The sequence below is a fragment of the Mesocricetus auratus genome, unplaced genomic scaffold (assembly GCF_017639785.1).
Source record: "Mesocricetus auratus isolate SY011 unplaced genomic scaffold, BCM_Maur_2.0 Super-Scaffold_6723, whole genome shotgun sequence".
Lineage (NCBI taxonomy): Eukaryota > Metazoa > Chordata > Mammalia > Rodentia > Cricetidae > Mesocricetus > Mesocricetus auratus.
Window position 1 is genome coordinate 4,442,487 of NW_024429183.1, and position 22,441 is coordinate 4,464,927.

Below are 22,441 nucleotides of genomic sequence, written 5' to 3' on the forward strand. Positions count from 1 at the left end.
AGTCAATCACAGAACCCATCCCCATCACAAGACACACACACCAACACACACAGACCCAAGTGTGTCACGGACCTTCTCACAGCCATGTAGACATGCTGAGGTACAGTCAGCCACACACATACATCCCTCTCCTCATCCTGCACATCTGTCCTCATCCACACTCTATTCCCAATGGGCTGGTTGGGGAACATGGTGCTGTGAACATTTCAGAGCTAATTCTAAGCCTTGCCAGGACTCTAATCTTGAAGAAAAGCACAGTCAATATACTCAAGAAAGGTGTACAGTGAGCAATCATGTTTAATGTTTATAGAACAAACTTGCTCTTTACTGTTCAGTTCATTGTGAACTGGAATCTCATGTAAACCCTATAAGCCAACCCTGCCTCAAGAAGCAGCATCCTTGAGGTGCCGACTGCCTCGTGCATGTCACAGCTCCAGTCTGAGCTCTAAGCTGCAGCAGCAGCCACAGCATAGACCGTGGCATAGAGAGGACAGAAGACACGACTGTCAGCTCTACAAGCCCCAAGGGGTCTGCCCTGGGTGGCCTGGGTGATGCTGCAGAGCTTCCTGTAGGCACAGGCTGTGGTGCAGCAGTGAGGGCTCCTGGAGGAGCACAGTGCTATCCTCAGGGTGTGTGTTCCCACCACCTCCAGCAAGCAGTGAGTTGACCAGCACAGTGACAACCGAGGTGGGGCCTCCCAAGTGCCTGCTGAGGTCAGGGGACACAGCACAGCTGTGGCTTCCCTGACAAGGCTCCTGTGGTGAGTAACACTGGCCCATGAGAACACAGTCTGCTTTCTGAGCAGGGGACCAGGCCGTGGGAGGATTTCCCTAGAGCTTGCTGTTCTTCTGGAACTGGGCCACCAGGCTGAGGACCTGCTCAGAGGCTTTGATGTTCTTGGAGCCCAGGTAGTTGATGCTGTTGGGGCCTGTCTCCTCCAGGTAGTAGCGGTAGTTGACCATGAGGCCACAGGAGTTAGTGAGGCCTTTCAGGCTGCTGTCAGCCATCCAGTTGATACGCCACATCACAGCTCCATTCTGCAGATGGAAGTTGGCCACTGGGTTGAGGGCGTAACCTCGGTGCTTCTCACCATACAGGTACCAGGCACACAGCCTCATCAGTGGCCCCTGAAGTGCCTGCACCAGCTTCTCTGACTTCACCCACTCACCACTGCTCAGGAAGCCCTTGAGGCTCTCGTGAACCGGGTCGCCTGTGACCTCAGAGATTTCTTTGCATTCTGAGTCTGTGAATAGCTCATTCCTCCCATGTTCCTTTCCCTGCACATTCAGGAGACCCAGAAGCCACTTGGTGAATCCAGGTATAGGTGACAGACTTGAGAAGGCCCCCAAGTGAGGAAACTCCTTCTGCACAGCAGGTAGGTAGAGGAAAATCAGAGAGCACATGGTCAGCAGGGCAGTACACACATGGGACACCCCCAACACACAGCCTACATGTGCTGCTGCTGGTAGCAGGGCCAGCTGATGGCACCACTGTATTTTCTTTAAGTCATGTTCCTAAGGACGTTGGAGAGTGCCAAGGCCTGGAGGCATCTTGTGTTCCCAAGATTAGCCTATAACCATGGTATCTCTAGCCACACCATTGCCACAGTGCTGAAACAGGTCAGGAGTGGGCAGCTTACTTATAACCAGAGAACTGGCCCTTATGATGGGATGTGATCGTTACCTTCTCTGCACCACACCTCTCCTAGGAATGTCCCAGAACCAGGTCCTCCTAATGCTTGCTTGACATATAAATGCCATGTTGTGTGACTGTTCAGCTTTAACTCAGTGGTGGCAGAGGGGACAGCAGGGCCAGGCAAAGATGTATTAGCACATGACATAGCTTAATCACCACCATACAAATTACACAGAGATCTTACAGATGGTCTTCAAACATGAGCACTCCCTGTCTATAGGCACAGCAAGCCCACTGTGGGAAAAGCCTTCTGCTGTGGGAACACAGCTCGGAGTCCAGCCTGTCACGCTGCCTTTGATCTTGCTCTGCAGCTCTTCCACTGCTGAGGCAATTTACACCCTGTATGTGAGTTTACATTGTGCACACATCCTACTTACCATTTACAATCAACTGACCAGTACTGAAAGATCAGCCGATGGGTTCCTACACTCTCTTCACTAGCACTGGGGCTCTCAAGTGTGTTTCCTCTGCAACTCTGGTGAACCCTTTGGTGCAGAAGGGTACCAGGCTTCTGCCGGAATTCAGGAGAGGACACTTGGAAGGACTTTCTGGCTCACAAATGAGTATCACACGTGGCCACAGGTGGCTCCTGGGTCAGGCTCCTAGCTCTGCCAATGAAATGGTCCTGGGTGGATCACCCAGTCCTGGATCCTATTCCCTCCCTGTCCTCTTGTGTCTCCTCTCCCTGCAGCACTCACTAACAGCATCAGCAGAGAACAGCGAGAAGAGAAAAGATGTGCTTTCACTGTCTCTGGGGGAGAGAGGCAGAGTGATGGAAAAGCAGAGTCCTGGACACTAAATTCTCTAAATCTGATTCCTGGCAGGCGTGTTGGCACAACCCTGGCATCCCAGCTACTCAGAAACTGAGACAGGAGGGTTGTGAGTTCAAAGCCAGCCTGAAAAATTTTGAGATACTCTGTCTCAAAATGGGAGGACAGGGTCAGGGGACTGTGTTTGTAGCCCAATGACAGGTTGCTTGCCTGACATGAGCAGACCTAATTCCTAGTGTAAGCCAGCACAACATATGGAAGAAAGCATTTTGACTGCATTTGGCTGCTGTGAGGTCACCACTATGAGGCTGCCACCGTGCACTGTGCCTGAGCAGAAAAGGTAGGGAGCAGGAGGCAGCTGGGCCAGAGCTGCTGTCAGCAGTCCAGAGTTAGAGTCTCCTCACTTGGTCACCTGGTTTTCCATGGGGCAGCCGGAAAAGCTGGGCCCAGGGTAAACTGCAGCATTTTTGTATCAGGACAGGCAATGTGTCCCTCCCACACATCAAAGACAAGGGAATGAGACTACCACAGGCTAATGCATTTACCTTCCTGCTGCCTGCCCTGAAGGCTGCAGGAAAGGAGTGTCTGGCATGACATGGTCGGGAGGGCTGTCAACTGCATTGCAGGACTGGAGCAGGGAGAGTGTCAGGCGGCCATGCTGACATGTGTGCCACCCGGAGTGCAGGGAAGAATAAGCAAGGCCTTTCCAGAGAGCCCATGCCCCTGAGACACATGCGCTGCGCAGTCAGAGAGATGCTATGTTTCAGACACCCGCTCTTTCAGCTCCTGGCCCGGCCCAGTGGCACCTGATGCTGTTCTGCCTCCCTCTCTCCCTTCCAACCCCTCCCATCTGGATCCTGTGTTCCCAGAGAGGTGGCAGGGCTCACCTGCCATCACGACAGAGACTCACGGAGCTGAGGAGCCGCTTCACCATGCTTACCTGCAGCTCCTTGACCACTCGCTTTATGAGGAAGGTCCCGAGCTCCACCCCCTGTAGGCCCTGCTGGGTCAGGCTGATGGAGTAGAAGATAGCAGCAGAGATCCTGTTCCTCTCCTCTGTTTCAGATGGAGGGCACTCCTTCACGATGCCCTGGAAAACACCAGCAGCACACCTCAGAACGGCTCCTTGTATGCTACTCACACTGAAAGTCCCCCTATCACTATTCACAGGACAAGTCCCATGGGATCAGAAGTGCTGCAGGAGACTTTAGTTCCCATCCCAACTCCCAGGTGCTGGTGGCTCAGGTTCAGGCCATGTTTTTTTTTTTTTTTTAATTTTAAATAGCTTGTTTTACATGTCAATCCCAGTTCCCTCTCCCTCCCCTCCTCCTGCACTCCCCCACCATCCCCCCCCTCCCACCCTATTGCCAATTCTTTCCGCATAGGGGATATCTAGAGTCTATCATTTCATTCAGGGTAGGGTCCAGGCACTTCCCTAAGAGGCAGAGAGAGCATCCCTCTTTGTGCTATGGACACACGATGTCTATTAGTATTCGAGGGATAAACACTGATCCACTGCTCAGGACCCCATAGGTTGCCCAGGCCTCCACATTGACTCTCACATTCAGGGGGTCTGGATTGGTTCCATGCTGGCCTCCCAGCTGTCGGTCTGGGGTCCAAGAGCTCTCCCTTGTTCGGATCAGCTGTCTCTGCTGGTTTTGCCAGCCATGTTTTGAAAACTCTGGAGGAGACAATTTCACAGCACCCTGCCAGCCCCTGGAAGACCCCATGTCAGCTCAGCTGAAGAGCAACACTGCTGCTCTTTTCAGGCCACTCTGGAATAAGACAGCTTCACACACTGAGGCTGTGTTGAGGGCAATGGGTTGCACTTGGGGATTTCTGCAATTTCTCTGCCCAGTGCAATCTCTGCGTCTCTGCTCAGCTTGCACTTCTGTTGCTCAGAAGGCCATGGGCAGTCCAGTCTAAGTTTTCCTCCTCTCAGAATGAATCCTTAAAGGATTTTCTATGCACTTCTTTAGTCTCATGCCAGCATCCTTATTTTTCCTAAAAACACATTCACACAGACACCTCCACAAAGCAAGCTAAGAAATGATTTCTGCTGTGAAGTCTCTTAGCTAACACCAGACTTCATTGGCTCTCACTTTTTATTAAATGTGTGTGGGGTTTTGTTTTGTGATAGGGTCTCTCTGTGTAGCTCTCACTGTCCTGGAACTCACTATGTAGATCAGTCTGGCCTTAATTAACTCACAGAGATCTGCCTGCTCTGCTTCCCCCCTACCCTCAATGTTGGGATTAAAGGTGTGTGCCACCACTGCCAGCTTCATTTTTAATTTTTTTTATAGACAGGTTTCTCTGTGTAACCGCCCTGGCTGTCCTGGGACTAGCTAGCTCTGTAGACCAGGCTGACCTCAAACTCACAGAGATCTGCCTGTCTCTGCTTCCTAAGTGCTGGGATTAAAGGTGTGTGCCACCATGCTCAGCTCACTACAGTGTTTTTAAGCTGATACTCTGAAGGTCACTTCGTGGCACTAGACTAGCAGGTGATACTCTTGGTGCTGAAGCAGGCACAGCTTGTCTTGGATGAACAAACAGGTTTGCATCATTTGAGTGCCTACCAGCATGTGATTTTTGGAGCAGGGCTGATCAGCCCAGAGCCCCTGAAGGGTACCAGATGTGGGCTGTGCTCATGGGCAAGAGACCAAGGCCCCTTTAACGTCAGCACTGTCTAGATGAGGCCTATGGTAATGAGGTGTTCTGTGGACTGACATACACACATTTAACAGGTGTTATGAAGATCACAAATAAGGCCATGCCACACACATCCTTCTGGAGCTTGGAGTCCAATCCTTAGAAGTCAAGGTCAGCCTTCCATGCAAAACATGGACCCACAGCAACATTTCAATACACAGTGTGCAGGTCAAAGGTCCCTGAAGCCACTCTCTGAAGGCCATGTACATGCAGCTGCTGCCTTCTAGTTATACAAGTGAGCTGCACACAGGAACATCTGGGCTTTCACGACTGGAAAATCCTAAAGAGTCGAGTTTCCCAATAAGAAGGAATACATTCTGAACTTTAACATACATGCCAAGCTGCCCCCAGAGAAGCCACCAGCAACACTGGTCCCCATGCCAGCTCGAAGGCATGGGAACTTTGTCTCTGCTCATCAAGAACATGTGTCCATTTGCCTGATGTTCATCCTTTGAGTTCCCAGCTGGGAAGCCGGGGCCAGGGAGCCTATCTCACGATGTTTCATCATCCATTTACTCTGTAATTTCTATCCAGACCTCAGAGTCCTCCCCACATCTCTAGCACTGAGAAAACCTGCTCTCCCCGGGGATCTCACTCCCTTCATCTGCTCGTGGTTCTGTCATGTGGCCACTGACCTACTGTCTCAAGAGTCACATAATTGTCCATGCCTTCCTGCCAGAATCCTGCAGAGGACCAGCTTTCAGGGGAGGGACAAGTCAAGTCCTCACAACCTGAGATCCCTGGTGGCTCCTAGTTTGTAGCAGCAACAGAGCCAAGTTCATCTCTTGGCCTGTCAAGCTGCCTCTCGAGTGCCACAGCAACCTGTCCTGCCCTCCTCTTCCATCACACAGGTCCTGTTAACAGACTTCAGCTCTTTTCAACTCAAATCACCAGTTAGGTGAGTGCTTACCTCTGCTGGCCTGAGACTACACACCAGGAAAGTCTACCTACCCAGTCACACTATCCATGAGGGCTTAAAGCAGACTCTTTTAAAAAGGGGTAAAACCATACTAAAAATCACCATTTAAAAAAATACTTGGAACCTGGGCGTGGTCACATAGGATTTTTGGGAGGCAGAAGTAGGCAGAACTCTCTGAGTTTGAAGCTAGCCTGATCTACATAGTGAATTCCAGGTCAGCCAGGGCTACATAGTGAGACCTATTTGAAAAACAAAACTAAAATACACTTGGGTCAAACAAAAAGGATCAGTGGTAAAGGCATTTGCTGCCAAGCTTTATGACCTAAATTTAATCACTGGAACTTACGTAGTAGAAGACTTCTACACACATTGTTCTACACACAGACACAATGATAGGCCCATCCTGTCTTGAAAGGATCACTGTAAGTACCTGGATGTTGTTGGAAATGTCACTGGTCAGAGCTACATGCAGAACAACCAGGGGCTCTCCAGGGGTGGAACAATGGGAGAAGAAGTAACACCTCCGGTACGGCCCCACACGCCGCTTCATGTCCATCCAGTTTTTCACAGGATGCACAGCCTCATACCTGACCAAGCAATACAGAGATTAGACAGATGTGAGAATTACAACTGCCAGTGCCAAGTTCTATTCCTGTTAGCCATTTCTGCTCTGTATCTTAACACCAGTTTGTCTGTTCTGAGACAGTGTCTTGCTTTATAGTCTTGGCTAGTCTGATACTATAACCCAGGCTGACCTTGACAGAGCTTTTGGGGATCCTTCTCCCCAGCCTCCCAAGTACGGTGATGACAGGTACTGCCTCACGCAACACCTGTTTTCAGAGAACTCTGTGAGGCTTTCATGTGCACTTATGCAGCAGTTTCATGCAAACCTACTGGAATTTCTGGCTATTGAACACTGCTTCTTGCTTTGTGTTCCTGTGGTTTGGAAGCAGATGTCCATGCTGCAAACACTGGTGGTTACACCTATCTCTGACCTTATCCCACATGTTCCTGCTTCCAGTGTGGGGAAGAATAGTAGACACTGCTAAGGTTTACATCCCAGGATGCTTTCCAGCACTCGGTTATGTGAGTCAGTGCGGAGTGTGGGCAGGACAGCAGGCCACGTGCTACATATATGGGCCAGTGCAGAGTCAGTGTGTGTGTGTGTGTGTGTGTGTGCGTGTGTAGGACAGCAGGCCATGTGCTACATATATGGGCCAGTGCGGAGTCAGTGCGTGCGTGTGTGCGTGCGTGTGAGTGTGTGTGTGTGTGTGTGCGCGCGTGTGTGGTCAGGACAGCAGGCCATGTGTGTGTGTGTGTGTGTGTGTGCGCGTGTGTGGGCAGGACAGCAGGCCGTGTGTGTGTGTGTGTGTGTGTGTGTGTGTGTGTGTGTGTGTGCCCGTGTGTGGGCAGGACAGCAGGCCATGTGCTACATTGTGTCCTGAGCATGATGTGTGTGATTATACCAACAGGGTATTTTAACAACTGGATGAAATAGCACCATTCTGACTTCTCACACCAACACCTGCTCCAACTAGTCCCTATGGCTTTGGTGATGGGGCCATTTGCTTTAAATAACCTTGGGTGACTAACAGACTGGTCAGGGTCTTTCTGGGGTACACCCCAATCTCCACTCTCCCTGTGATAGGAGCCCAGCACCCACACATACAATATGTTCATGTCTCAGATGAAATAAAAACCATGCAGGCCACGGTTGCCATACTCACTCACTGATCTTCTGAAGCACCTCACAGGGTGAGTGCCAGGTGACCCGCTCCAGGCTCAGGAAGCCAGAGGAGAACCACTCGGACAGCATGCTTTTTAGTACTCCATTCATTTCCTGGGCAAAAGAGAGGAAGGCAGCCTCAGAGACTCTGCAAGTGTCCATGCGGGAGTCTGTCCACCCACAGACACACACATGTCCCAAGGTCTTGAAGGCCATGCCCATGCTCCAGCTGGGCTCATGGCTGTAGAATCAAGTTTGTCCTATGTGTCGCAGTGACCATGGGCCTGACTTCTGGTTAAGGAGCTGTAAGCAGAGGAGTCTTGTAATGGCTTTTGGAGTCTTAATGACATTAGGGACATGGCTTTTGCTGACCTTTTTCTTTTGTCTTCTCCATCATGAGCTGGTAGTTGCTAGGATAGATAATTTTGAAACAGCCACACTGGACCAGGAGGTGACTGTGATGGTGTTTTTAGGGCAGAACAGCATGCCTCCAGTCCAGGACACCAAAGAGCAGGTTTAACTTGGGGCTGTTTCTCTCCAGACTTTGACCCAAGAGACCAACTTCTCTGCTATACAGACCTCTGTGACTCTGGGTCTACACTGACAGATGGAATGGTAAACATCCCAGTGCATCCAGGTGCACTGAGGTGACCGTCCACATACCCTGTAAGGTTCAATACATGTGTGACCTGTATTTATGAAGATTAGTTTTATCACAGCTGTAGAAATTTTACAATGCATCTTAATTCTTAATAAAAGATGAAAGGTCTCCAACTTGGGTAATCTAGGCATAAGCTGCAGGTAAGAGGTAGGTGTGGTTCTAAAGAAAAGCCTCCACATAAATATGACTTCGCCATTCATGCACTTAAGAACCAGAACACAGAAGAGGCACGGTTTTGTCCTGCGTGGCTTTATAGGGTGGGGACTACAAAGCCAGGACTGACGAGCCTTGTTTAATGTGAGAAAGGTGTTTTGAATGACTGGGCTGCACACAGCTCTCAGGCTTTGGGAGAGTGTGAAAGAGCCGGAAGGGACTATTTGAGGGTGCATGAGAGCTCAGTGGAGCTGTTCTGGGAAGGATGTAGGCCTGGGAAAGTGGCTGGCTGGGAACTTTGCAGGTTCTTTACTTTATGCTCTCAATCTCATTCTTTACTCGGCTGAAGGCTTGGCAGGACCAAGTCCACCTTAGTCAAAGCATCCACCCCCACACTAGCCCCCAAGAGGAAAGAGAAGGTGATGGAATGGTGGCTGGGGAGCTGCAGGCTGGCAACACAGGGCAGCTTCCTATGAAACCTCATGCTCTGGCTGAAGATGGCTCAATGGGCAAAGTGCCTCCCACTCCTAAGTACAAGGATGAAGCCGGACGGACGCATGGTCCATGTGACTGCAAGTGCAACACTCCTAGGGAGATGGGAGGTGGATTCAAGGGAACATCTGGAAGCTGCAGGCCTGGAGCATTCGCAGCAGTAAACAAGAGACCTATCTCAAACAAGCTGGAAGACAAGGCTGTCCACAGCTGTCCTCTGATGGTCTGTGCGTTTGTACTTACAACACATACACAACGATTAAAAAAAAAGGTATAGTGGTGGTACACACCAGCACTCAGGAGGTAGGCCAGCCTGGTCTACATAGTGAGACCCGGTCTCCAAAACAAACAAACAAACAAACAAGCAAGCAAGCTTTGCATACTCTGCACCTGACTATGATGGTTCTTCATGGTCCTGAGATCTCCATTTTTAAAGCATACGTAAGAATCACTAACCATTCCTAGGAAAAATGCAAACACATCCTACACCCAGTCTTTGGTGCTTGTGCCTTTGCTTCTGTGCCCCTAACTGTAAGTAGGGCTAGAACAGGCTGGTTGAGCCGGGCGCTGGTGGCGCACGCCTTTAATCCCAGCACTCTGGAGGCAGAGGCAGGCGGATCTCGGTAAGTTCGAGACCAGCCTGGACTACCAAGCGAGTTCCAGGACAGCCTCCAAAGCCACAGAGAAACCCTGTCTCGAAAAACCAAAAAAAAAAAAAAAAAAAAAAAAAAAGAACAGGCTGGCTGTGCAGGCATGATGGGCTACATTTTGACACTCACGGCAGGAAAAGGCCAGGAACCCTGGCTCCATTGATCATGCCTCTCCTCTGGAAACCTCTTCTATTTTGGGCTGCTGACAGCTGCGACATGTGATGCTAGACAGAAGAGCATGGAATGTAGGCTAAAGGTGAGAAGTCTGTCTGGTTCTATAATTGATGTTCCAGTAGGAAGTGACCACAGAGAGTGGCCAGGTCACCAGGTCACACACAATAAGCAACAAATACAGTCTCCTGTGCTTTCTGCTCATTAACACAGCAGTTGTGAACCACAGCAAAAGCTGAGGAGCCTGAGAGCCCCAGGAACCCTGTCAGGCTGCCAGCCTTCCCTGGGCCTGCTTGGTGCTTGTGGAGGCCGCTCTTCTCTCAGTAGAAAGCTCTCCGGTCTCTCTCCTGAGGTGCTTGGCTTTCTAGAGTGACCGCTTTGGGGTTTGTGAGGAAAAGTTGCTTTGCCTTGTGCAGAATCCATTGCTGGGATGGAGGAAGAGCTACTGTCAGAGAAAAAAAGGGTGGGGCCAGAAAGAGTACAGTTACAGCTCACTAGTCACGGGGAGGGGGAGAAGCACTGGGATCTCCGTCCCTATCAAAAACTACACTTCAGTCTAACACAGAAAAGCACAAAATTAACACAGAATTTTCTAGAGCACTCAGGAAGTGCTCCACTGCCTAACAGGCAGAGAGGCTGTCCAGCAACCTCAAGCAGGGTGGCTGTGCGGGGTAGCGGTGGGTGGAGGGGCAGTCTTCTGACTCTCATGCTGGCAAGGGTCACTATCTCCTACCTCACTATGAATCTTTTAGGGCTGTAACAGCCAACTTTGGTGGGGTGCCTGCCAACTACTAAACAGACTATCCTTCCCCTTCACTGCATTTTTACCTTAAGAATGTAACTGATAACCACATGGGCTGCTGCAAGTGTGTGGAGAGGAACCCAAAGCCTGCCAACTCTACCCAATGGGTACTTCCCTGGCACCCTCCCATACACCCACAGCCACAGCCTGAGGCAGGGGCCACCATGTAGGGCAGGACCAGAAGTGGCCATTGTCCTCTGGAGAGGACTCGGATACTGAGGGAGCCCTGGCTGGCTGACATTGACTATTACCTCTCACATGCTCCCTGGTCATCTGAGGGCATATTAGAGACAAACTGAACACAGGAGCTCAAGCCCAGCCGGCTCAGATCTGAACTGGTTCCTCTCTAAGCCCAAAGCCCTGGGTGCTCCAGAAAGGCCATCAAGCACAGCAAAGAGCCTTTGAACTCAGCAGTTTTCTTTTTTTCCCCAAACAACACTGTTTAACTTGTATCCAAAGGGAGTCTTTCCTGGCATGGTAACACTGCTTTTAGGATTTTGTGTTGGTCCACACACTGAATAAACCATTCATGAACCAGGGGTTTATGTAGCCCAGCTTGGCTTCTTATTATGTAGCTGGCCTAGAGCTAACAGCTCACCTCAATGGACAGCCCTAGAATCCCACGGGAGTTAAGGATTAGCTACATCATCTAGACCACGCCACACATGGCAAGACAGGTGACAAGAACAGGCTTATGTCCTCACTCAGAGCTTCTACTCTGCCCTGGAAAACACAGAATCCGCATTAGGGGCTGCCATTTGCCACTTATTCTAAAGTGACAGCACCACCCAAGGGTCAACACACAGAGACCTGATCCCACATGATGGGAGACCTTGGAAGCAAGCTCAGAGTAACTTTCTGTCTGTGACCAAGTGTCCAGAAAATACAAAGGTCACATGGGCCAGGCAAGCTGCAAGCCTGTCAACAAGTAGTTCTAAGACTGGGGGACACTCAGCGGTGGGCACATTCCTGTCCTAGTTAGCTTCAGTTGTCAACCTGACATACTCTGGAAGAGGGAACCTCCCTGGAGGAGCTGCCTCCATCAGACTGCCTGTGGGAGGCATTTTCTGAATTGATAATTGACATTATCAATGTCAACTGTTTGGGAGCACCCAGCCTACTGTGAGTGGCGTTACCTCTGGGCAGGCTGAGCCTGGGCAGTATAACAAAAGTGGTTGAGCAAGCCAGTAAGCAGCATCCCTCCATGGTCTCTGCTTCAGTTACTGGCTCCCTCCATGATGGACTGTAACCTGGAAGCCAAATAAACACTTTTCTCCTCAAGTTGCTTTGGTCAGGGTGTTGTCACAGAAAAGGAAAGCCAACTGGGACACTTCCTAATAAAATGCTGTATTTAAGGAAGCCTGGGAGTCAGGTGGTGTTGGCACACCTTTAATCACAGTACTTGGGTGGTAGAGGCAGGCAGATGTCTGAGTTTAAGGCCAGCCTGGTCTATAGAGTGAGTTCCAGGACAGCCAGAGACACACAGAGAAATCCTGTCTCAAAAAACAAAACAAAACAAAAAAAAAAACAAAACCCAAAAGGCCTGGGGGTCTGCAGTCAGTTCTAAAGCCTTGTGAGTCAAATTGGTGGTTTTGTCCTTATCTGAGCAGCCTTGTGAGCACAGGTTACCTGCACACAGACAACAGTACAACTCTCTGGGTCTGGCGATAATGGAGAGGCTGTGCGGTGCAGAGGAGACTGGGCGGCAGGTGGGGGTGTCTGTGATCCTAAAACTTCTCTAAACATAGTCTGTTCTTAAAAATGGACTGTGCAGGGCTGAGGAGATAACTCAACCAATTAATAGCGTTCCTGAATTTGATCCCTGGCACTAGTGTTTTAAAAGCTGGGGTTGAGGTGGGGAGGTGCCTGGAGAGATATCTCAAAGGCCAAGAGCCCTAACTGACCTTGCAGAGGAGCTGGTTTTGTTCCCAGCATCCACATGGCATCTCTCAACTGGCTGAACTTCCAGGAGGATCTGATGCCCTCTTCTGGCCTCTGCAGACACTGTATGTTCATGGTACACACACACATGTGCAAGCAAAACACTGGTACACATAAAAGAAGCAGCAGTATAGTGGTGCACTTTGTTAGCTGGCACTGGGAAGGTGGCAAAGGAGCATTTCTGGGACTTACTGAGCAGTCCACCTAATCTAGCCGGTGAGTCCCAAGTCTCAGTGAGAGACCCTGTCTCAAAAAGCTTCTGAGGATGGCACTCAAAGTTGACCTCTGGCTCATGCATGTATGTATCCACACTCTAGTTCTTCGGGTGATAGGTGACAATGCCAATACTGACTGACAAATGCTAGGGAGAGGAATAAAATCTCTACTTTCAAAATGACTTAACTGATAAAATGTTATAGAACCATGTAAAGGATAAATCAATTCACCAGCTTAACTGTGTAGTTAAACAGGGCAATTACCCTAGGATCTAGGTGGAAAAATACACAGGGTTCTCCAAAGTGTGCAGCATGTAGAAAGGCAAAGGTCAGGCTATTCTTTCTTTGCTAACAAACACCTCTAAGCCTCATCCATGACTTCTGGCTGGCTACAGGAGCCTCCCTTACATGGGAGACAGCCAAGGTAATAAACAAGGGGACTTGTATGTAAAATGTCTAAGCATGGCTTGCTTCTGATTGCCAGATGCAAGCTCCTCCCCAAAGTCAGTCTCAATGAGACGATGAGCTTGGCCGGTAAAGGAACTCCCAGAATCAAGGGAATCTGGAATTGTATAGGGGCATTAGAAGCTATCGAAGGGCTGCTGATTTTGCCTTATGCCCAGGAGGGAGGGAGTCTTTCAGGCCCTTCCTGACCTCCTTCCTAGTTCTGAACCCTGGGGTCAAACATGGAGCAGTCTGACCTCAAAAACAAACGGCGGGTTAATGTCTGCCTCTCTGGAGCCTATATCCAGGCTTCAGTCATCATTTCACTATGCAGGAGACTTAAAACAAGGCTCCAGTTTTCAAAGAAGGATCATACAGCCGTGGGGACATTTCAAATGTTACAGAGTGTGGATTACAAAAGTTCACCCACTCAGATCACCGCAGAGTCTGGAACAAGGTATCACAGAAACGAACACAGATTCTGCAATACCCAATGAACATCTGGGGTTCTCAGTCTGGGACTCTATGGATGAAAGCTTACAGCCCTGGATAACACTTAGCCTTAGAAATGAACCAGCTGTCTTGAAAAACCTGGTCCTATGCATCGTTGTCGCTCATATTAACACTCTACCCAAGATAAAGCAACCAAAATGAGAACAAATTCCAGGGTTAACCCACACAGAGCATGGTGCTGGCAATGCAAAGAAACCTGACTTGGGGACATGTATCAGATGTATGTATTTGCTCTGGGGTTTGGGGCAACTCATCACCTCTGCGTGTATGCCCTTCACTGTAAAGGAGATACCTGACATCCAAAACGAGAGACTAGAAGTAAAAAACTGCCGTGCCTGGTCTAGAGTTCTCAAGCTAATCAAGGCAGAGTCAGTCCAGTGTTTGGCTTTGAAAAAGCAGATGAAGCTTTGAATGCCAGGAACTTCTGAAATGCTGGTGTCACTGTGCATGAACTCATTGTCACGCCAGTGTTGCCCTCTATAGAATATTAATGGTAAAGGGCTGGAAGCAACCCTAGACAATCTTTTGGGTCACAACTATGTAAACCTCCGTTATTTGTAAGCTACGTGAGCTCGCTGGGTAAGGAGCTGACTAGTTCAAGTACTAAAATGTAAACTTAGAATCACTGCGTCTAGGGCTGAGCTCGGAGTCAAATCTCCTATCCGGAGTCGCACTGCAGAAGGAATACTGGAGACTTCCTTCGGAGACTCAGACGGTGGTGACCTTCACTTCTGGCCATTTTTGTGCATTTCAGGTAACCTGTTAGGGCAATGGCACGGTAGCGGATGACGCTCAAACTTTGCCCAAGGCCGTGCTCCATCCTAGTATAGGTACAGCGCAGTTAAAACGAGAGCTATTTTAGAGTAAGCACAACGGGTACCGCACCTGACAGTCGGGTGCTACGCATCACGCAGTGAGCACTGTGTACCCGGGGTTGGCAAGGTGGGGCTGGAGGGCTGCGTGGGCATGGATAAGGACCTGGGAAGCGGGGAGGAAGGGGCAGGGCCCCGGGGTGGTGGCAGGGGCCCGGGAGTCGCGGGGGCCCGGGCGGGGCCTTACCCGGACGTGTGGCCCCTCCACTAGCTTCAGGGCCTGCGCCTCCAGCAGATCGGCGCGCAGCTGCACCAGGAAGCGCACGCCGCCGTCCAGCTTGCTGATGTGGTGGAAGAGGCCGCGGTAGCGCGGCACGAGCGCATAGCGTAGCCGGTCCTCTGCCTGCAGCAGTACGGCCACCTCGCGCGACTGCTGGCGCAGCTGCAGCACTCCGGCGCTCTGCTCCGCCACCTGGCTGTGGTCCACGCCGAAGCCCTGCGCTAAGCGGCCGAGCAGCTCGGCGCGCTGTGCCGTCTCGGCCAAGCCGCCGTAGAAGCTCACGAAGTCGGCGCACTGACCCTCGGCGGGCGCCGGCGTCTTCTCACGCAGCTCATAGGCCGGCGTGGGTGGCACGGCTCGCCGCAGCAGCTCGTCCATGGCGCCAGCCGTGAACCCGCTGCACAGCCTAGGTGCCTGGGGCCCCGGCGGCCGCGGCGAGTACCGGGGTGGGAACAGGCGCCGAGCCTTGAGACCTGGCCCAAAGGCTCTCATGATAGCCCGCAACAGCTGCTAACCGCGACGCCGCCGGACCCTTCCTCACTTCCTGTTCCGGCTCCGGTGTCTCGCCGGTCCTATTGGTTGAGGCGGGACGACGGACGGGGCATCAGCCAATCAGGAGGCGGAGCTGTGGGGCGGGACGAAGGAGATCCCTCAGGCTGGATGCCAAGTGCAGCTAAAGGTCCCGGGGCTGGGAGTAGACTCTGGGCACCTGACTCACCACCCCTCTCTGGCCTGCATCCTGACACTTGTCCTGAGAGTCACCCTCTCAGCCCCTTGCCGCTTTCTCCACTACGCACGCGCTTCTCTTGATCTCTGCTCCTGTAGGGACCGCGTTTGTGCACGCAGATTCCTGGGCGTTTGTTCGGATTCAGCTTGGGCAAAGCGCTGAGGAATTTGAGTTTGCATTCTGAACAAGGATTCTTAGGGCTGGGCATAGTTCAGTTGGTAAAGCTTTGGATTTGAGTTCATGTCTAGAACCCGTGGGAAAACGATTTAACTCCAGCATTGGTGAGGTGGAGACAGGGGGATCCCTGGGGCTGGCTGGCCTGCCAGTTCAGTTTACATGGTGAATACAAGCCAGCCAGAGACCCTATCTCCAAAGCCATACCAAAACAAACGAAAAACGAAGTGGTTAGCGCCTGACACCCGAGGCATCCTCTGGCTTCCACAACCACGTGTGTACATTTGTGCACGCCCACGAGTGTGTACACGAAAATATGTACATGCACGCACAAAGTGCTCAGGGTAGTTCTCTGGCAAGACATTTTGTTTGACCCTCCCTAGGCACTCTCCGGCTCTGGTCAAGGGTCCCATCCAAAGAGGACTGCCAGAGACCCAGCCCATGTCTCCTATGGCACCCTGGAGAGCTTGTGGCCATGCCGCAAGTGAATATCCTACAAATCTTTTCCCTACCAGCCTCCTTGTTGGGCCACAGTCATTCATTCATTCATCAGAATGTTTCTCATCTGCCTGGTGTGTTGCATTTAAAATGGTCCTGGCCCTGTTCTCATTCAGTTTACAGTCTGAGGGAGAGACACATTAAAATAACTACGAAAAGGAAGCAGAATGCTTCAGCTTAATATGATCACAGTCATCTTGAATCCAGACTGTCCTGTGTTGTTAAAATGTTTAGGTTTATCCAGTAAGGAGACACAGACTGCGACTCAACGATCCCACGTGTTTATTGGTGGACAGGGAGGGAAAAGTGGGGTGAGAGGTAACCAACCCGTGCAGAGCAGAGAGAGAGAGATGAGAGAGAGTAAGAACAAGAGAGCAAGAGCAAGAGAGGAGCAAGAGAGTAAGAGAGTAAGAGAGCGTAAGCGGGCAGGGTCAGTCCTTTTAAAGGGGTCCTTTGCACTTGCCTGGTTCTCCCCGGACTCTGGGCTGGCCAGAGTGTTGCCTGAGTGCATCCTGCCAGGTAACAGGGAAGGCCAGAGTAATGCCTGAACCTTTCATTCCCACCTTTATTTATGATTAAAAAGAGATGGGGGTGTTAGACGTGGCAGGTTCAGGATCAAGGACGTTGAGTTCTTAAGACTGCTTCCTGCTGACCTTGGGGCGTCGATCATCTTTGGGGGAACCTGAGAAAGTTGGGGTGTTGCCATGCTGGTTGTTCTATTGTAGTCCAGGGTGTATGGGACTGACTGGTGCCTCTGTAGATCTGGCAAGATGTTAGCAGAGTAGAGAACAAAGTTAGGTTTAAATTTTTCTTTCTTAGGTCCTGACTGTCCTAGAAAAACCACAGTCCATTTTCCGTGTATGGTTTCACCTCAAACTATAGGTAGGTCGAATCTGGAGAAGGATGCATGGGGCCTTACAAACCAGATCCAGGCTCCAACCTGTGCCCAACTCTTTGATAAGAACTTAAGATGAACCATGTGCATTCCAACCAGGGTCAAGTCACTTCATCCTAACCCATACATGTGACTCCCTTTCTAGCCCATATAGTGGGATCCAGTTGGTTTTGCTGTCTCCCAAAACTAATACATTTATTAGCCTGCCAAAAACAAAACAAAACAAAAAACCCTGTGCTCTCCAGTCCCTCATCTGCCTGCATCTTCCTTCGATCTCACAGTACCTCAGGCTGGTCTGTGCACACGAGGACCTGCTGTTTTGGAAGAGTTTGCTATCAGGGACAGGATAGCCCGGGGAAGGCCTATCAGAGGAGATGACATTCAAGTCCAGAGCAGACACTGGTTATGGAACAGGCACAAAGAGAGCTATCCAGTCTATTCTTCTAGCTCCAATACATGCCTCATAACTCCTGCCCTGCCCTCCACTGCCATATCCGAAGGTCATCCATCTCTCTTTCCGGCCCACTGCTCCTGTGGCTCTTGTCACATCTCACTGGAGCACTCTTGTCACCCGGGCTTGCTCCCTGAAGCCCACTGTGGGCTCCAGCTGCTGAGTGTGGTTTTTTCCTTATCCACTTATGCACACTTGCTGTTCACTTGCTCAGCAACCAGGCACTGTGGTCTAACATGCAGAGCTGGCTTCTATGTCCCCACTGTACCCTGCCCATCTTCTGTCTCTCCTCGCCGGCTTTGCTGAAGTGAGCCCAGAGGCCAGAAGAAGGCATCAGATCCTCTGGAACTAGAGTTACAGGTGGTTGAACTCGGCTCCTCCACAAGAGCAGCAAGTGCTCTTATTTATTTATTTATCACAGGTTCAGAGAAGAGGCTTACAGCAGGTGGATAGGGATTTGTTAAAAAGTTACTATCTGAGGGCCAAAAGTAAATAAATCTGTTCACACACCGGTTCCTCTCATAGTTATTTAGTCTTCAAAAAAAAAGTTCTTCTCAAAAGTTCTCTCTAAAAAGCTCTCTTTAAGATTTCTTTCTAAAAGCTCTCTTAAAATTCTCTCTAGAAGTTCTCCTTAAAAATTCTCCTAGAGTTCTTTCTAAGAATTCTCTAAAAGTCCCTTCTAAAAAGTTTCCAAAAGTTCCTCCTAAACAGTCTCCAAAAATTCCTTCTATCCCACAAGGCTTCTAGTTTTTATGTCCACAGGCACATTTAACCACTCTCTGATAATAGTGCATGCATATCTCTCAGAACCAAGAAGGCTGGTGGGGTCTTGAGAAAAGCAGGTGCCTCATGTCTCCCCCCTGGAAGTGACTTGCAAAACTTCCTGGCAAACTTAAGTCTCAGGGGGGATGTGACTTGCAACACTTGCTGTTAACTGATTAAAGGCCACTTCTCAGCCTATATCAAAGAGAAAAACTAAGGCTATGTAGAGTGAGATCCGGAGGCTGCAGCTCTTACTGCTGATGCCCCAGTGAGAAGTAATTCCTTTCTCTGGGACCTATTTGAGAATACAAAGCACCCATTCAAATTTACAAACATTCTGGAGTTGATACCTGGAATATTAATTGCTACTTCTGTAATAAATGATAAAAACTCACAGCATTTATTTATTTGTTTTGATTTTACATCCCTACCGGTTTCCCCTTCCTCCTCTCCTCCCAGTCCCTGCTCACCCCCTATTCATTTCTCTTCCTGTTTCTCTTCAGAAAAGGGCAGGCCTCCCATGGATATCAACCAGCCCTGGTCTATCAAATTGCAGGCACCTTCTCTCCCATTAAAGCTGGACAAGGCAACCCAGCAGGAGGAAAGGGTCCTAAAAGCAACAGAGTCAGAGATAGCCCTGCTCCCACTGTTAGGACTCCCCTAAGAAGACCAAGCTACACAACTGAAACATCTGGCACCTACACTGGGCTCTCTCTCCAACCTCTGCCTTTTGCATCTTAATAACTGCAGAATCAACTCTTTCTGACAGAAGAGGAACTAAGATGATGTATGTCATAAGACTTTTCTCACCAGTAATGTGTCTTCCATTCACAGAACACACAACAACCAGTGACTTGCAGAAACAGTGATCAGTGCACCAGAAAAGCAGCCACACACCCCCAGTCTCCCTCCCCACACTTCCATATGTAGACCTTGAACTAGGAACCCTGAGGCAAGATGGTCTCTGCTAGTGTTAGCCTGACTCTTTGGTTTTCTAACTTTGCAATTATGTCATTTTCCTACACTGACTAGTCCTTGAGTCATTGACTTGGTTGGGGGGCGGGCAGTGAAGGAGGGTTTGTTACTAGCAGTAGGAAATGGAATTCAATTTTGCTGTCAGTGTAGCCTGAGGATAACTTTCAACCTTTAATATTCACCACAGAAAAGAATTTCAGACCCCATCAGAGAGAAGCAGTTAGCAAGTTTACTGACGAGGCAGAGAGACAAGGAGCTCGTGAGGAGAACCCTCTCAACGCACCTGAGTGCCTCAGTTGTAGCTCTCTCTGTGACTCAGGGCTGAGCTTAGATGTCAGGGAAGCTATGAGCAGGTGCAATCTTGTTCCTTATCCTCAGGGTTCTGCCCATGAAGATGAGCCTCTAGGCACAGGACGCAAGCTTGTTGCTACAGAGGAAAGCGTGAGAGAGAGAAAACACCCGTTCCAGGATGTTTGCTTACACAGGGGTCAAGAGAAAACTGGGTTGAAGGCCTGGGTCATTAGCCATCAGAGAAATCTTGTGTGAAGTTTCTCAGGAATGGGAGAAGGGGCTTAGTTCTTTTTACAGCTGATCTGGCCAGTTATGTTGAAATTCAGGGTATGAACACAGAAATCATAACCAAGAGTGAATGGGCTTTCCCTTCCCACAATCACTCTATTTCCTAAATAGCTGTAAGGCCTCAGGTTCATGGTTACAGAGCCTTGCATGTTACCGCGGGCGGGGAGGGGTGGGATGACTGTGTCTCTTGGGAGAAAGGGCACAGCTGTGTGACAGCCTCGGACTGTACACACTAAAACTCAGATGCTTGAAGCTTTCAGTGGTTTAAAAGTAATAAATGGAGCACTGTCTCCAAGTGAGAAACACACAATCCTGCAGGCCTTGCTGGAGGTGGTTGATGCATGCTGCCACCAGGGCCATACTGATCTAGGCGTCCTGTGCTGCCACCAACCAGGGCCATGTCTGGGTCTGTGGTTCTGCTGCAGCTGGGGTCTGTAATGATGTCCGTGGCTGGTGGTAGCACTAGGGTGAGGAGATCATAGGACCCACATATCTGGAGATCTGAGGGCTGCTCTCAGCCAGCCTTGCCGTTCACTGGTCCTGATATCAATGGTCCTGCCCCCTGCCCCTGGCTGAAAACTACAGCAGGAGAGCAGCTGGCCCAGTTTCTCAGGGGAAAACTGCCCCCCCTCCACATACACAAACGTGGGAAAGAAGGCCCCACCCCTCACCACGGGTGTACAATTCACCTGGACAGCACACTAGAGCCGGTTCTGAGGGCACGAGAGCAGGAAAACTGACCCTGCCCACCTTCATCTGCCATGTGGTGGCATGGGTGAGAGAAAGATGCTCTCTGCCACTCGCCCATGGCCACCTGCAGCAGGTGAGAGAGCTGGTCCCTCGGGTCATGAGAATGGGAGAGCTAGCCCCATCCCTCACCGGCTGCAGCACATAGGAGAGCAGGCCAGGCACCCTGCCTAAACAGTGCACTAGAGCTGGCCCTGGCCCTGTTGTGGGGGGTGGGGCCCAGGTGAGCCAGCCCCGAGGTCCTGAGAGTGGCAGAGCTGACCCCACCACCTCCCCCGTCTGCCACGTGGTGTCATGAGTGGGGGACGATGCCTCGCCCCCCACCCCTTGCTACCTGTGTCAGGTGAGAGAGCTGGCCCCGCCCCCCACCCCCTACTGCAGTACACAGACCAGGCGGCCCTGAACCCTGACAGGGCAGCACACTAGAGCTGACGCTGTCAGGTGCTCAGGTGAGCCAGCCACGGGAGCCTGAGAACAGGAGAGCCGGCTCCCCCTCCCCCATCCCCAACATCATTGTATCCCCGATAGAGCAATCAGCCTTACACCTCTCCTGGGCAAAACTTGGTCCCTGGTGGTGCGAGTGTGAGAAGGTGGATCTGAGAACCCTCACCTCTTGCTGCAGGCTGCATTGGGTGAGCTGGCTAGGGCAGTGCTGAGTAATGATGAGGGAAAGCTGGCAGGCTGACCAACCCAGCACCACCCAGGCCCAGAACCAAGGCGAAGAGTTAGCCCACCCCAACACCCACCTCGTGACACCTGTGCCACGAGCAAGTCTAACGTATCAGGGAAAGCCTGGAGATTTAAATGAAAGACAACATGTCTGGCTGTTTGTGCTAAGAAAATGTGTGTGTGTGTGTGTGTGTTTGCATGTCTTCATTGCAAGGAGGGAGCAGCCTTGTATACAGACTTACAGCACAGTGGAGAAACCCCAGGCGTAAGAGTTCGTGTTTTCATAATTAGAGGTTGATGCCTGTGGGGCAAGGCCCGGGCGGTAAGCCAGGACTAGAAAACAGGATGCACCTGTGGTTATTGGCTGACAAGCAACTCACAGAGACCCCGTGGGGGCTGGGGCTCAACAACACCACATCATGTAAAGGGAGAATGTAAAAGGGGTTGAACCTCCAAACCCCAAACTGCAGGATCTCTACACACAGGACAAGAACAGGATATCTAAGAGGAGCCTTAGGAAGAACCCATTATCGATAGTGTAGCAGAAACCAGAGGCCTCAAACCAGACCAATGACTCCTAGCAATGAATACTTACAAGGGAAGATGAATGGACTCAAGGGTAAACTGTGTGACTCAATGGGCCCTTTTTTGTTTGGTTTTTGGTTTCTCTTCTAAATTTTGTTTTAGGGGAGGTTGCATGGGCAGAAGTGAGGGACAGGGAGAGAAGTGCGATTGGGGATGCATGATGTGAGATCCACAAAGAATCAATAAAAGTTAAAAAGAAAAGATAAGCAAGCTGGGCAGTGGTGGCAATCTTGATTGCCTTTGGTTCCAGCACTCAGGAGGCAGAGGCAGCCAGATCTCCGAGTTTGAGGGCAGCCTGGTCTACAGAGTGAGCTCCAGGACAGCCAGGACTACACAGAGAAACCCTGTCTCCATCGGAAAACCACTAGGTATATAATACAATATTTTTTAAATAAAACTTTATTGTTAAAACACAAATCTCGGCAT

At 50.5% G+C, this 22,441-nt stretch overlaps 1 protein-coding gene and 1 long non-coding RNA gene across 2 annotated transcripts; both read right to left on the reverse strand.

Annotated features, from left to right (window-relative positions):
• Window positions 1-279: 279 nt before the first annotated feature.
• On the reverse strand, window positions 280-15,501 carry Mlycd (malonyl-CoA decarboxylase). The gene is made up of 5 exons (XM_005073077.4): window positions 14,921-15,501; window positions 7,821-7,933; window positions 6,524-6,680; window positions 3,406-3,555; window positions 280-1,364 (listed from the first exon to the last, which is right to left on the reverse strand). The coding sequence occupies exons 1-5, from the start codon at window positions 15,443-15,445 to the stop codon at window positions 831-833; spliced, it is 1,479 nt and encodes a 492-aa protein (XP_005073134.1). The 5' UTR covers window positions 15,446-15,501; the 3' UTR covers window positions 280-830.
• Window positions 15,502-16,983: 1,482 nt separating this feature from the next.
• Window positions 16,984-21,470, reverse strand: LOC110341438. Its single transcript, XR_002383391.2, has 3 exons — window positions 21,372-21,470; window positions 19,719-19,862; window positions 16,984-17,114 (listed from the first exon to the last, which is right to left on the reverse strand). It is a non-coding gene; the product is annotated as an uncharacterized LOC110341438 (long non-coding RNA).
• Between the last annotated feature and the right edge of the window lie 971 nt (window positions 21,471-22,441).

Excerpts from the sequence above, each read along its gene's own strand:
- Mlycd (XM_005073077.4), bottom strand. The coding sequence starts at position 15,445 with ATGAGAGCCTTTGGGCCAGGTCTCAAGGCTCGGCGCCTGTTCCCACCC. Across the intron at positions 3,556-6,523 it reads ACATTTCCAACAACATCCAG|GGCATCGTGAAGGAGTGCCC; the intron begins GTACTTACAGTG and ends GGTGTTTTCCAG. Across the intron at positions 1,365-3,405 it reads GAGTGGTCAAGGAGCTGCAG|AAGGAGTTTCCTCACTTGGG; the intron begins GTAAGCATGGTG and ends CCTGCTGTGCAG.